Source organism: Clinocottus analis, unplaced genomic scaffold (assembly GCF_023055335.1).
Source record: "Clinocottus analis isolate CAN_PGR_092001 unplaced genomic scaffold, fCliAna1.0.p SCAF_9, whole genome shotgun sequence".
Classification (NCBI taxonomy): domain Eukaryota; kingdom Metazoa; phylum Chordata; class Actinopteri; order Perciformes; family Cottidae; genus Clinocottus; species Clinocottus analis.
In genome coordinates, this window is record NW_027176251.1 from 4,654,787 (window position 1) to 4,668,561 (window position 13,775).

At 39.0% G+C, this 13,775-nt stretch overlaps 1 protein-coding gene across 3 annotated transcripts; it reads right to left on the minus strand.

Moving 5' to 3' along the window:
- Positions 1-644: 644 nt before the first annotated feature.
- On the minus strand, positions 645-8,899 carry rxrbb (retinoid x receptor, beta b). 3 transcript variants are annotated; one of them, XM_068569332.1, is made up of 12 exons: positions 8,738-8,899; positions 7,222-7,415; positions 6,885-7,038; positions 6,448-6,627; positions 5,985-6,038; positions 4,466-4,626; positions 4,132-4,261; positions 3,001-3,127; positions 2,860-2,901; positions 2,646-2,737; positions 2,445-2,550; positions 645-2,321 (listed from the first exon to the last, which is right to left on the minus strand). In XM_068569332.1, exons 2-12 carry the CDS (start codon positions 7,360-7,362, stop codon positions 2,174-2,176), a joined length of 1,335 nt encoding a protein of 444 aa, XP_068425433.1. In that variant the 5' UTR covers positions 7,363-7,415; positions 8,738-8,899; the 3' UTR covers positions 645-2,173. The 3 variants fall into 3 exon arrangements, with proteins under 3 accessions (XP_068425433.1, XP_068425434.1, XP_068425435.1); XM_068569333.1 differs by lacking the exon at positions 8,738-8,899 and adding an exon at positions 8,496-8,625; XM_068569334.1 differs by lacking the exon at positions 5,985-6,038.
- Between the last annotated feature and the right edge of the window lie 4,876 nt (positions 8,900-13,775).

Sequence of the window (13,775 nt, forward strand, 5' to 3'; positions counted from 1 at the left end):
CACAAAGAAGTCAGTCGGTTGAAAAAGAAATGGTAGTGTCGAAAAATTCGATTACTATATATTATAGTAAGTATTAAAAAAAAGAAGTCATATCATATACAAGATGTTAAAACAAGTAAAAGAAAAGTCATGACAATTTTAGTATCGCGTGTCAATACAAGTCATGAGTAAAAGTCATTGTATGTGGGACAAAGTTAGTTTAGTTCGTTTGAAAAGTCATAGTACAACATGTCGAAGAAAGTAACTAGGAGGTAAAAGAAAGTATATTGCAAAAAGCATAAACTTAAAATAATGTCATAGTGTAGCATTCATATAATTCAATAACATTCTCAGTTTGTCATTTGATTTCCCAGTTTACCTTTTAAAATAATTAATGTGCCATCAATTTGAAACAGCATAGGCTAAATTAATACATATAATTTCAGTTGATATCGCGGCAAGGAAAACCTATCCACTGGCAAATTGTCTGCAATGGGGGAAAACAAACAAAGACGGCTAAGATGCTGCTTCACAAATACAATAACAGGCTCATTGAAACAGCTTTGACTATTTTTACTACATCTTTCAATCATTTGGATTTGCATCAATAAGTGTCAACAATTATCTAACACTGTTGGGGGGGAGAAAAAAAAAATAGACAAAAGAAAACTTAAGCCTCTTTATTCTCAGTCCACACCACCCATGCTTCAAGTCACTTTATGTTCAAGAGCATATAGAGGTCGATGACAAGCTTACCAATATAGCTCATCTGGGGTTTACACATGGCCATCATACAGACCTCACTTGGTCTCAAAATTCCTATACTTCCACAGGTGTTATGGATCTAAATGTGATTATGGTTTGCTTTTAATAAATTGCAGAGACATAAACGACAAACAAGACAGCTACCTACAAAAGGGGGCGGGGCAGGGAAGGGGGAAAATACAATTGAGCATCAAAAAAAGCACAAAAAACTGAAACAGTCTCAGCAAATCCAGTGCAACCCAAGACATGTTCTGCTTTATACTAGCTGATAACTAAAGACAAGGGCACATATTAAGAATGATATAATTTGTATATCCTGATCATAATTCAAATTTGTCAATATACATTTTCCCTGAACAATTACTTTTGCACAGTACCTTTGAATTGAATAGATAAATTACAAAATGGAGTATTCCCTTTCCACCAGACATGATTTACTTAGTAAAACCCCTGAATGACTGACAGGCAGAAAGCTCTTATGCAGTTTACATTTTATATTGCTACATTTTTAACAAAGATTAACAAAGGGATTTTCAGTTTTGCATATTTTCTTAGGTTTGTGGTTTGGTGTGCATCTGCAATTATGTCAAATTATTACTGAAATAGCACCAAAATACAGACGCCTCACTATTTAAAAGGCCAGGCAATATTTTAAAAGTGTTTTAGAAATAGCACATAGCAAGTGTGCAGTGCAGTTTAATCGTTAACCACAAAGTGATTAGATTTATAAAATGGCAAAGAAGTAAACAACTAACTGTATATCACCAGACACATAAAGCTGATCCTCAATCAACACTGACAAGTCCAACCTGACGGTGTCAACCACTGACTTGTCTTCTATCACAGGGTCACTGTTGGGATTTAATCTTCTGCAATGGAAACAAGTAAACTCAGAGCTGTGGTTGAACACAGTTCAAGGTGACTGTTTGGTACAATTATTTTCTTTTAGCGCTGGCTTGAATTACAAATTATAAAAAGAAGACTACTTCCTTAATGCATACACATGATTCAGGTGGGCTTCCTTTTAAAAAATAGGTTTTGGGAATCCGTTCAGTTGGAGAAACAACTGAATATTGGTGTTAGACTTTGTCTAAAAAGCTCATATAAAAATGTTTACCCAAATTATAGCTCCTGTGAGGGAAATATGTATATGTTTACATTTTTAAAAATACTTTTTTTTTCTTTTTTTTTTTTTTCTTAAACCATAGTTACTCATGAAGTTATTTCAACACATAGCACCAGCTTGTAGATCATGCCAAGCCTTGGGTTTGGTCTAAAGAGCAAATCTGTGCCGCACTAAAATAGTGTAACCCAGACAGCAGTGAGACAAATTGACAAAACTTCAAAGAACTTAAAGTGCCACTCCAGTCCCACTCCAGCTTCCCAGACTTCAGCTATCTAAACCTAAACCACAGTACGCGTTTCCTATTTATGACAACTGATGGGGAGCTTCAAGCATTTCCATGAGAAAAGTGTCAATAGGTGTGTCACCGATCAGCTTGAAAAAGAAAAGATGCTCCAAGCACTTCAAGCCAATGGATCGCAGTGCTGGCAGTCGAAGAAGGAGCTTGGCGAACCTGTATATTGAGTAAAAGATGCATCCTTTAGTTCGACATGAACATGAAACACATATGTTTAATGTTGACATTCTACAATATCAGATCGATGCAGTGGGGCTTGTGATAGCGGAGGACATTTACCTTCCCTGCTGCTCTGGGTATTTCTGTTTGCAGTAGGATTCCAATGATGCATAGACCTTTTCTCTAAGGAGCTCCACCTCACCGGTGTTGGAGAGCCCTTTAGCATCTGCATAGAAATATAGACAATATATTATTCAGGTGCTTAACAATACATAAGAAAAAAAAAAGTTTGCATTCTAAATATCAGCATTGCATAGAAACCTGGGTTGAACAGGACGATGGCTCGGAGGCAGCCCAGCTCTGTTTTGTCCATTTGCATATCTCTCATTTTATTGACGAGCTCTGTAAGAACCCTAAATAGTGACACATTTTAGAAAAGGCTTTAGAGTGTGCAACACAACAAGCAAAAGGGGAAAATTACACACATTTTGTTGACTCAAACAGGAACATAAATATCACAAAAGTGTAAAATTACCTGTCAAATATGGCGCCGACCTCTGCACTCTGAACACTCTCCCTGTGTTAAATAAATCCAGTTATTATATAGACACTATATGTGAAAAATTAGACAAAGGCATTAGTTGTAATATAATTTGACAGTTTATGGCAGATGCACCTGTCAAAAATGGCTCCAACTCCGGCGATGTGTGCGTTGTCGCGCTGCAGCTCAGAGGCCAGGAGAACGCCATCCTTCAAACCGATGGAGCGATGAGAGAACGAGGCAATGAGGAGCTCGTTCCACCCTGAAAGAAGACACAATTTAACTATCATGCAATAACAGTCAAAACATTTCAGTGGTTCTTAAGGTGAAATTACACTCACTTTTCAAAAAGGAGAAGTCTTTGACGTCTGTGGTTGAAACCTAAACTTAAAAGAATCCCTGTTGCTCTCTTCAAATATGTTTTACTGTGCATTGATTTACACAGGCTTCAACTTTCCTATCCACGCACGAATACCAACATTCAGGTCAACAACTCTACCGTAGCTTGGAGTTTTCACTGAATATTCAAGTTGCTTGTTGTTTCTTTCTATGCTAGAATTCAAGTAAAATGGCAGCAAAAGGTTAATCAACAGGATAGGATTTATGCATTTCTTTGTGTTTTTACTTTTCACGCTTTGTGGTTAATTTTAGAGTTTAGTTATTCATATGTGCAAATGAGATGTATTAAGCAAATCAGCATTATCTCTAGGGATACCACCCAAAACCCAGTTCTAAATAAAATATACGGAGTATCGATACGGTCCGGAGTTTTACGGTTCTGCTGTCGGTACTTTAGAAGTTACGGAATGAGATATCCAGGGGAGAAAAGCAGCGTTGCAAACCTCCTCTCTCTGTGCCTGTCTTTGCATCAGTAATTGCTGATAACTGTCATTGTCTCAATTGTAATAAAACCCTCACAAGTAAGGCAAAACCAGCGAAACATTTGGCGAACACGCAGAACAGAAATGTCTACAACAGTGAATCATTTAAAAATTGCTGACTATTTGTTTAAATGCGTAAAAATAGTATTGATAAGGAAGCGAACAGATTAGAAATATACTAGTTTTGATAAGATCATACCGATAGCCATCCTTAACTATCTTAGATAGCAGTGTAAATATATGAGAGCTTTATACAAAAAACATGATAACAGACTATGTTGATAATCTGTCTCGATAAACTTGCAGAGACATAATGTGGAGCTGATCGCGATGTTGATTTTAAAGGTTTTAGTACCAAATGGGTCATTTTGTTGCTCAATTGTACCTGCACGCAGAAGGATGACCTGGTCATCAAGGGGCAGCTCAGAGAAATGAGGGATTCTCTTTGCCCACTCCACCAAGGCAAACAGCTGTTTGTCCGCAGTCTGACAGATGTTGGTGACTGCATCATGGGGCTGAAATCAAACAAAAGATCATGTTTCACATCCAAAAATAATACTTCCAGCAATAACAGTAAGCCTGTACTTGAGAGCATGTTTTTAAATTAGATTATTCTAAAGACATACAGGCAGACGTAAAGCCGCCATGCATTTGCAAAACAATATGACTGACAAAGTGACGTATATAAATCTATTGATTGCCATGTTGTAACCACTCACAGAGTTGCCTGCAGAACCACCATCCGAGTGAAGCTCAGTCTTCTGCTCCACAGCAGTTTCTGCCTCTAAAATCTTCTCGACGGGCATCTCCTCATTCACTCCAACACTGAACTCCAGCTCTCCTTCGCGCTCTCTGTTCCTTTGGCGCTCCTCCTGGACCGCTGCGTCAGACAAAACATAAGGAAACAGTGGTGGGGGGGGATACAAGGAATGAGATGATGATAAATACTGAAGGATGAAAAAATGAAAAGTGATGAATTTATGGGTTAAAGAGGGATATTATGCAAAATACCCCGTCTCTTTGCAGGGTTTTTGCTGCATTGACAAAGTCCTATTAAAATCCTGTGCTGTCTTGACACAATTATAATCATGACAGCAAAAATAGATTCAGTGGATTGCTGTCAATTAATACTTAAGTGTGGGCAATCTTTGGTGCATTCCTCTATATTTCATTTTGATTCAGGGAGTTTATAACTGATTGTGAAATGTTTCTCAATGTATCTTTGAACATTTTTCATTTCCATAATTGTTCTACTGTTTTGTACACTCACAACAGCATCATTAATATCCATCATGACAAAAGACAGATGAATGTCCTTCCATTATCAACAGAAGTATAGTAACTAGCAGGTTGAAGTTACATGCACGAGTTTGTTATTAGCATGCCTTCCAGTTAGCTAACATGCATACTAAAGTGTAAAAGACAGAATACCAATGCATCTAAAAAAATCTATTGTTTTTCCCACCCCACATAAAATGGCAGCATTACTCCAGAGTGGTGCCGTCTTAAGAGCACAAAGCTCAATGGGGACAACAGACACAAGCAGGTGAAGTTTGTTAAAACTTTAAATGGCAGTATAAAAAATAGGAGGGGGGGAGTGAGAGATTCTATGGTGTCTAGAGCAACCCAAAAAGGAGACTGATCTCAGAGAGGTGGAAGAACAGAAGCTGTTGTCTAATCCAATATATTCTGACTTCTCTCCATCAAATCAGGAAAAAAAACAACAGAACTGACAGAATCTCTTTGAAAATGTATAATCTACCAATCTCACTGGCAGATCAGACACTGACCTAAGTGCAGCCATTACAAACTGACATGGTGATTTAACTGGTGGCAAAGCAGTGTACAAACTACATGTGCCTAAATCTGGAGCTGCACAGACCTAGTAAAAAGGCAACACTTCTCATAACACATAGATCGTATACTTTAGATACTTTAAACTGACCGTGTGACCTGTGGGGGGCCTCAACTAAAACGATCTATTACATCTTATGCTGCTTCAACACCAATCCACTCCATCAGATTTAAGATACAGTTACACAGCAAAGAAGTACTGCTGCCTAGCTGCTTATTTTACAGCGTAGTCTATCCTCACAAGGCAGTATCCTCACAAGGCCCATCATTTCTGGGGTACGTTTTCACACAAATCTGCCAGTCGACAATTTTGCATGTCTAATACAACAGGCTAATTCTATAAGTAACATAAAAATACAGTATCTTTAAGATTTCATGTCATACTCATCCATCCCTCATCTTTTCCATCTTCTTTTATCCACTTTACATGTTTGATCACTATTGAAAGATGGAGAAAGGGTAGAATAGGAGAAAATGAAGAGAAGAGATGGAGAGGGGTTAGTTATATAAACCAGCCCCAATACACTCGTCTCTACTCTTTATCTTATCTAATCTAGCATCCACCCTCACCTATGCCAGAAATAGTAGTAATCCAATATTACCTAATCAATTTAAGTGGGCTTCCTTTAGCATAATTAGTTATTCTAAGAAATCTAAATGACTGCCAATGTTTAAATCGTTCTAAAAATGTATATTAACTCTATGTTGCTGAAAACTCCAATGCATGTCACCTTTGTATAGTTGCATGTATGACAACTCGCAACAAAACATGTTCCTAAACCTTCAATAGCCAAACAGGTTCTCAAAATGAACTTTAACCTCTAATGCAACCCTGCTCCTTGCATACCTTCCCTCTTCATGCCCATGGCCAGGCACTTCTGGTAGCGGCAGTACTGGCAGCGATTGCGCTGGCGTTTGTCGACCAGGCACTCTTTGTTATCTCTGCAGGTATAGCTAAGGTCTTTGCGCACAGTTCGTTTGAAGAAACCTTTGCAACCCTCACAGCTGTACACTCCGTAGTGCTTGCCTGTAAATTACACAAATAAAAAAGTAACGTTAACTGCTGTTGGGAAAATCAAACAAAACACCAAAGTGAAGGCAACAGTCTGACAAAACATTTTATATCTTTAATAGCAACGGTGAGTTAGATCCATTTAGTTAAAATATTGAGGAAACAGGTGAAAACACCTGACAGTACGGTACAATCAGCACTAAAATTAGATAAAAACTGCCGACAGCTGATGTTTCACTACTGCTAATCCTGCTCTTAGCGCCCTCACTCACCAGAAGAGCGGTCTCCACAGATGACACACATGCGTTTCTGAGACAACATTATTCCAGGGCTGTGTGATGGCATCGGCCTCAGGCCAAATGGAGGCTTGATATCTTCAGAGCTGCTGATTGAGTGCATCCCTGATATAGGTGCTGAAGAAGAGATCTGTACCCACAAAGGAACCCAAAAAAAGTGTGGTTAATTGTATGTCATATTACATTACAACACAGCCTTTTGCATTATGCATTTAGCATTATGCATTTTTGCAAATTACTGCCCATGCACCCAGACACTACTACAACAGATGAATCCATCATAACATAAATTCACAGACTGGCAGTCGGTTACCTGACTGTTGCTGATGGGTCCAAATCCGAGTGAGGGTGAGACCCCTGGGGAGTTAAGTGAGGGACTAATGACTGAGAAAGGAGAACCCAAGATGTTGGTGGGGCTGTTGGATGCTGAGCTGTTGGGTTGCTGTGAGGACATGGCTAGTAAGCTACCCAGTGGAGAGGAAGAGGTCCCGTCTGAAGGCTATCAATCTGAGGGTGACACAAAAGGACATTATTATTTTTTGTGATCAAACTTGTAAATAAAATCTGTCTTTATAGTAAGTGGTTGTGATTGGAAGTACAGCTGATTTTTTTTTTAAATTTTTTTACAAGAGATCCACTAGTCAACTATTTTGTTGATCTATCAATCATTGAAATCACATTTTAAGCACTGATGCCCATCAGTCTATGGCTCAGAAGATGACGTTTTTCTCGGTTTCATTTTTTTTTTTTAAATTGAACATCTTTTGCGTATCTTTTTGGTCTGTGGGTCAGACAAAGCACCACCTTGGACTTTAGGAAATTGTGGTGGTATTTTTTGCTAATTTCGGACATTTCATAGACGATTTCAATTGATTCACGTTACCAAAGGAAAAAAAATAATCGTGCGTTGTAGCCCTAGTTTCAGGACACAGTGACGTCAACGATCACCTTTTCCAACAATGAACTGTAGCCAAGACATCTACCAAACCAAGACCCCAAAACAAACGTGACATATATTGAATGACACGCATAGAGAAGTGGCGACAGAATACGGGTGAAACTCACCATTTCTGAGCTAACGTTCGCTAAAAGGAAGCTTAACATAAAAACTGTTTTACAAGACGAGCCTCCTCATGCAAACTGGTCAAATATGAAAAAAAAAACACATTAAGATGTACAGACGTTTTTTGCAACAATCCAAAACCATTAAGTGCACCGACAAATGCAGGCGTTAGTCGGTGTTTGTTAACGTCGGCTAGCCCCGGTGGCATCGCAACAACGTTACACGTTTACTAAATGTAGCCACACGCAGTAACGTGGAGAACGAAACGAGCTCAGTTCATGAGAACCGCAAAACAAAAAAGGACAAGATCCCGTGGTTCTTTCCATGCATAAACATATCGGCACACCGTATGAATGACCGTGAAACATAATGTCCTAAATTTGCTTTTACGAGCAGCTAGCTAACGTTAGCTGCAAACCCATAAATGACCGGAGCTCCGAGCTAACGCTAGCTTTGGCGTCTGTCTGGCTTGTTTTACATTCTGTAGCGTTTCGTTAAAAATTGAGACATAGCGTTAATCATACCCCGGTAATATTCACGAAACGCGGGGCCCGTTCGCTCGGCGGTCACCGGACGACATCAGTAAATCAGCGCAATGTTTGCTGCATGCTTACGAGCCAAGATTAACGTTAGCTTGTGATCCGCAATTAAAGCTAACGTGGCTAGCGTAGCTAGCGTTAGCACAATGCTCGGTTCAGGCTGATCGTCTGAAGAAGCGGTTGATGACAAAACAGCTCATGGTCGTTTGAAGGTTGGGATTACTTACCAGACACACCTTCGACGCATTGTTGAACACAACTGCTCTGTACTCGTCGTAGTTAGACCCAGAAGGCAACAGGCGGACACTTAGATCCAGTTTACTTCAACTTGACGCTGTTGTTGTTTACAGGCCATGGTGGCTCAGTGCCAGGATCCCTTGAGCCAAAACGTCTCATGGGACAACCCATAACAGCGCTGTCATATGACACACTGCAGAGTATGGTCGTCTAGATTTATTCTGTGGACACGGTGATTTCTGTTCATTGTCAAATAGTTAAACATTTGCATGAAAATTATGACGAAAAAAATATCTATTTACTGTTTGCTGTAACTTCCCCTCTCGGTATTGTTTTGAAATTAAGTAAATGGCCCTCCAAAAAAAAAAGTACTCTGCACACGGCATCAAACATGCTGGTAGTATAACGCTGAAGCATCCAGGAAGAAGTAATGGAAAATTACATGTTAAGCAAATTTGCATTATACTACGAGATACCTACGTGGACAACTCCCAGGTAACTAATTTTGCAGAGCAGACCTAATCTGAGCAAACTCTGGGACAGCCACACCTCGAAGAAGGAATGCGTTTTCCTTTGACAGGAGGGGCATATGCACTATTGCACAACTTGTTAATGCTCCAGTGACGTTTTTCGCCATTTTACAGTGTTCTAGTTGAACTTCCTTGTTTTCGGGGGGAAGAGTGAGTTCTGCATTTGTAACAGAGTTTTTATTTAGTTGCAACACTTTTTAAACCCCTGGAAACAAAAATGTCCTACAATTCATATTTAGCAGCATTTACTCATATATATATATATATATATATATATATATAGCCTATGGGGGCAAATATATATATATATATATATATATATATATATATATATATATATATATATATATATATATATATATATATATATATATGCCCCCATAGGCTGGTACTCTTGGTCTGACATTTTCCAGTCAACAGGATCCAACAGATCCCAATATCACAATACTGTTTTTGTTTTTTGGATTGACTTTGTTCAATATTTAGGTGGATTAATTTCATATTGCAATGAATAAACATAAAACATGTATATACACATAAATGGGTGTGGTTTTCAGTGTAGAGATTATGGCCTTGTGAACTATACGAGCAATTGTAAATGATCTCCAACAAATTAGATCTTTTGAATTACTGTATATATTCGGTTAATCCATGGTCACCTTTGCATAACCTGACCTGATAAGTGATTTTAATTCAGGAAATGTAATCATATTTATTTTCGACAAAACCTGTTGCCAAATATTGACAGATCATAGATATCACATGTATGCAGATCAAAAGTTGTCCTTGTTGAATGTATCTGTGTTTGTTTGTTTTTATCTCAGTAAGCCATGTTCTTTACAGTATGTGCAAGAGAGAAAGAATCTTGAAGAACTGCTTTGTCTGTAACTGCTGACAAAGTGTCTCTTAACAAGCCAAGTGGCATTCTTACAAAATACCCATGTGCTGCTGTTATAGCTGCAATAGCAACCTACTAGTTAGTGACTAACTGCTTTTTGTACGGGTTTGCTACGATCATGCCTGAAAACCGATGGATTGTGAAAAAAGGGACTCAAACACTCTATCTGCTTTTTATCTCAGGTTTGAACCTTACATGCTTTCCTCATATCATAATTGTAAATGTATAATTCAAATGCATACATGTGGTCGGCTATTTGTGAAGACAATACATTTTTTTACTATAGTTCTTAGAATTGTGTATCATTTGTTATTACAGGATTATGCTCCTTTACTATGGGATCTACAGATTTTCACGTAATTAACAAGAGAAAGACCTACACGGAAGCAAAAACCTATTGCAGAGAGATGTACACTGATTTAGCAGCAGTTCACAACTCAACTGATATGGAAAATTTAATCACTTTAGTTCCAAGTAGCATTACCAGAGCCTGGATAGGCCTGGAGGCTGGAGATGTGTGGATGTGGCATTGGTCCCGTCCTGATCAGAAACTGGATTTTATAAACTGGAAGGTAGGCGAATCACAAACGAAGAATGAAGATGCATGTGCAACAATGGATGAACGAGGAGAGTGGATTGAAAGTGACTGTGGGACCAGAAGAAGATTTGTTTGTCGTGGTAAGTGAAATGGAAATATTGTCATTCAAGTTATTTCAGATGGCACAAAGCATGTTTAAATGCAGGACGTTGCAATAGTCTTTGTATTTAAATTGTCGAATCTTTGGAATTGCAGGCGGCAGCGATACAAGTGGTCTAATTTTTGTTGCTGAGACCAAATCATGGAGGGATGCTCAGAATCATTGCAGGGGCTTGTTATTGGAGCTCATTAGCATACACTCAGCAGTAGAGAATGAGGCAGTACGTAATGTGTCTGGATCACAAAATGTCTGGATTGGCCTCTTCAAAGATGCCTGGAAGTGGTCTGACGGGAGCAATACCTCATTCCGTTTCTGGAAACCGAGTCAGCCTAACAACTTTAATGGGCAGTATTGTGCTGCTGCTATATTCAACGAGAAAGGGCAGTGGAATGACCTGAAATGCGACGTCAATCGCTTTTTTGTTTGTCGTGGAGGTAAGTTGCTCTATCAAACGCTTATTTCTCTATCAGCAAAGTGATCTTTATGTTATTCTTATATTGTGTTTTGCAACCTTACACAAGACAACAGAGCCGCATCTATAATCTGTGTTTATTCATTATTTACCTACTCTTACAGCGAGGAAATTAATTTCAACAACCACACATCAAACAAGTACACAGCAAGTGGCAGCAAATCTGACAACCCTTGAAAGCACTTCAACTCAAGAGGTGATAGTCACATATCATTTTACTTTGGCTTCTACCAATGATCCACACACTCCAAATACTACCACAACTACATCTGCCAGTGAACCGACGACATCAAATGCCATAGCTGTTGTATCAAGTACCCCAAATACTGAGCTCAACAACGCCACTACAGAAATGTCAACTGTGACACATACACAGAAACCTCCCAATACTACTGCACAAGTGACAACAGGCAGTACCTCTACACTAACAACACTGATGGGGACTTCATCCCAGACCACGACACCGTCCTCAACTCCAAAGCCCACTAAAAACACTCAAAGTGCTCATTCAGGTATGTTTCAAATTATCATGTACCTTTGTGATAATTTTGCATGCATTTCCATGATGACTGAAGAGCTATTTCTCTTTTTTCCTTAAAGAAAACCTGATACTAATCCAAGAAAACATGACATGGATGGAAGCGATGGGTTACTGCAGAGAGCACCATATTGACCTTGTCCACATCACCACCGAAGACATTCAGGGGAAGGTGGCCAAAACAGCACAGAGGGCCACATCACCTCATGTTTGGCTGGGTATACGGTACACTTGTAATTTTAACTTTTGGTTCTGGACAAAGTCAACTCTTGGCTGTTACCACAATTGGGCCCCGGGACAAGGATCTGAAGGGAAATATGAATGTGGTGTTACAGGTGCTATTGAGGCCACTGGGAGGCAGCAGTGGGTTGGCTTGCCTGAGACAGAAAAACTGAATTTCATCTGCTCCACCAGCACACTGGATGAGTGTGGAAGGCCCGAGTGGTGACCACCAAGTATGCCTTTACGTTTAGTTTCACAGCCCCAGAACACCTTTGCGTTGTTTACAGTTTGAAAATACAAATGTTGTCTTTGTTTTATCGCAGATCTTAGAGCAGTTTGGCTCTTTCAGAGTTGTTCCAGTATATTTAACAAGTGAGTTTGCAGTGGGTAGAGTATCCCCTAGCTGCCCAGAGCAGCGTGTGTATCTGGACTCACGTTGTGGAACAACGGAACAGTGACGATTGATATGAAAACTTGAGGCAAGACTTGTGGGAAATAAATTAAATTGATGTGACTGATGTGCCCAAATCTATTACAGAATGTATAATAAACTGTATTTGTTGTTTAATAAATGTATTTTTAAAAAGCCCTTTTTGAGCCCTTTGATTGTGTAACGTGACATCGCTACTTGTTTTTTGACTTGACGTCAGTTTGACAACGTTTTACAGCACTGGTTGTATTCATTCAATCACACAATACTGCAGTGGTCATTGCAGCGGTGGCAGGCCGTCAGGGCCAGCGAAGCCTTCTCTGCTGGCCTAAACAGAATCACAAAGTTTTAGCTATTTTATAATGTAATTGTTTTTCACAAATACACTACATGTATTTTATTTTTTCCCCCTATTTGCTCATTTTTTCATTGCTCTGCTTCCAGCCTGCAGCGCTGCTTCTAGTGCAACTTTTATTAAGGAGAGCTTTCATCTAATCAGATTTCACCTCTGTGTATCTATTGATAGCAAAGTACTCATGAGGATTCCTTCCCGTAAACAGAAGGTTGCTTATTCTTGAACTGGTGTTAGTTAGTAGTTGGCTTTTTCTTGAAACTAATGGCCGTAAGTTTAGATTAGAGGTGAAATGCTGTCCCCTAGTTCTCTGGAGCGTGTGGCCATGACTTACACATTGCACCTTTAACCGAGATGTCATAAATGGTGGTTGAATGTGCCAACAAAAAAAGAGAAAACACAAAGGAGAAAGTTCATCTGGTGCTTTCAGAGCAGCTTAATTATTATTAAAAAACATCCAATTTGAAGCAACAGGATTACTCCATGAAAGTGAAGTTCTGTTACCTCTGGGACCTTGGGAGGAAATGAAAGGCATTTGGTTAAAAACACGCATAGGAGCAATACATTCTCGAAAGAGCTCTTGCCATTATGTTGCTTGTTACATTGTTATATGATTGAAGGTGATTCTCCATAAAATAACAGTTTCATCACTGAGGTAACTTCATGTGTGGGACAAGGATGAACAATAACTCAAAAAAAAGGAGAATTTGCTCAGAACTGCAGTAATATCACGCAAAGGTTGTCTGGGACTGTGAAACTAGACGCATACTTGGTAGTCACTTAGAGCGGTAAGAATTAACATTTCTGGAAGAAAAAAAGATCTGAAAGTGAAAAAACGATTTAAATCCCCCCCCAAAAATAAGATTTGATATTGTAAAAAAAAAGTTG

Excerpts from the sequence above, each read along its gene's own strand:
- rxrbb (XM_068569332.1), bottom strand. The coding sequence starts at position 7,362 with ATGTCCTCACAGCAACCCAACAGCTCAGCATCCAACAGCCCCACCAAC. Across the intron at positions 6,628-6,884 it reads CTGTGGAGACCGCTCTTCTG|GCAAGCACTACGGAGTGTAC; the intron begins GTGAGTGAGGGC and ends TGTAATTTACAG. Across the intron at positions 2,551-2,645 it reads CATCGTCCTGTTCAACCCAG|ATGCTAAAGGGCTCTCCAAC; the intron begins GTTTCTATGCAA and ends ATTTCTATGCAG.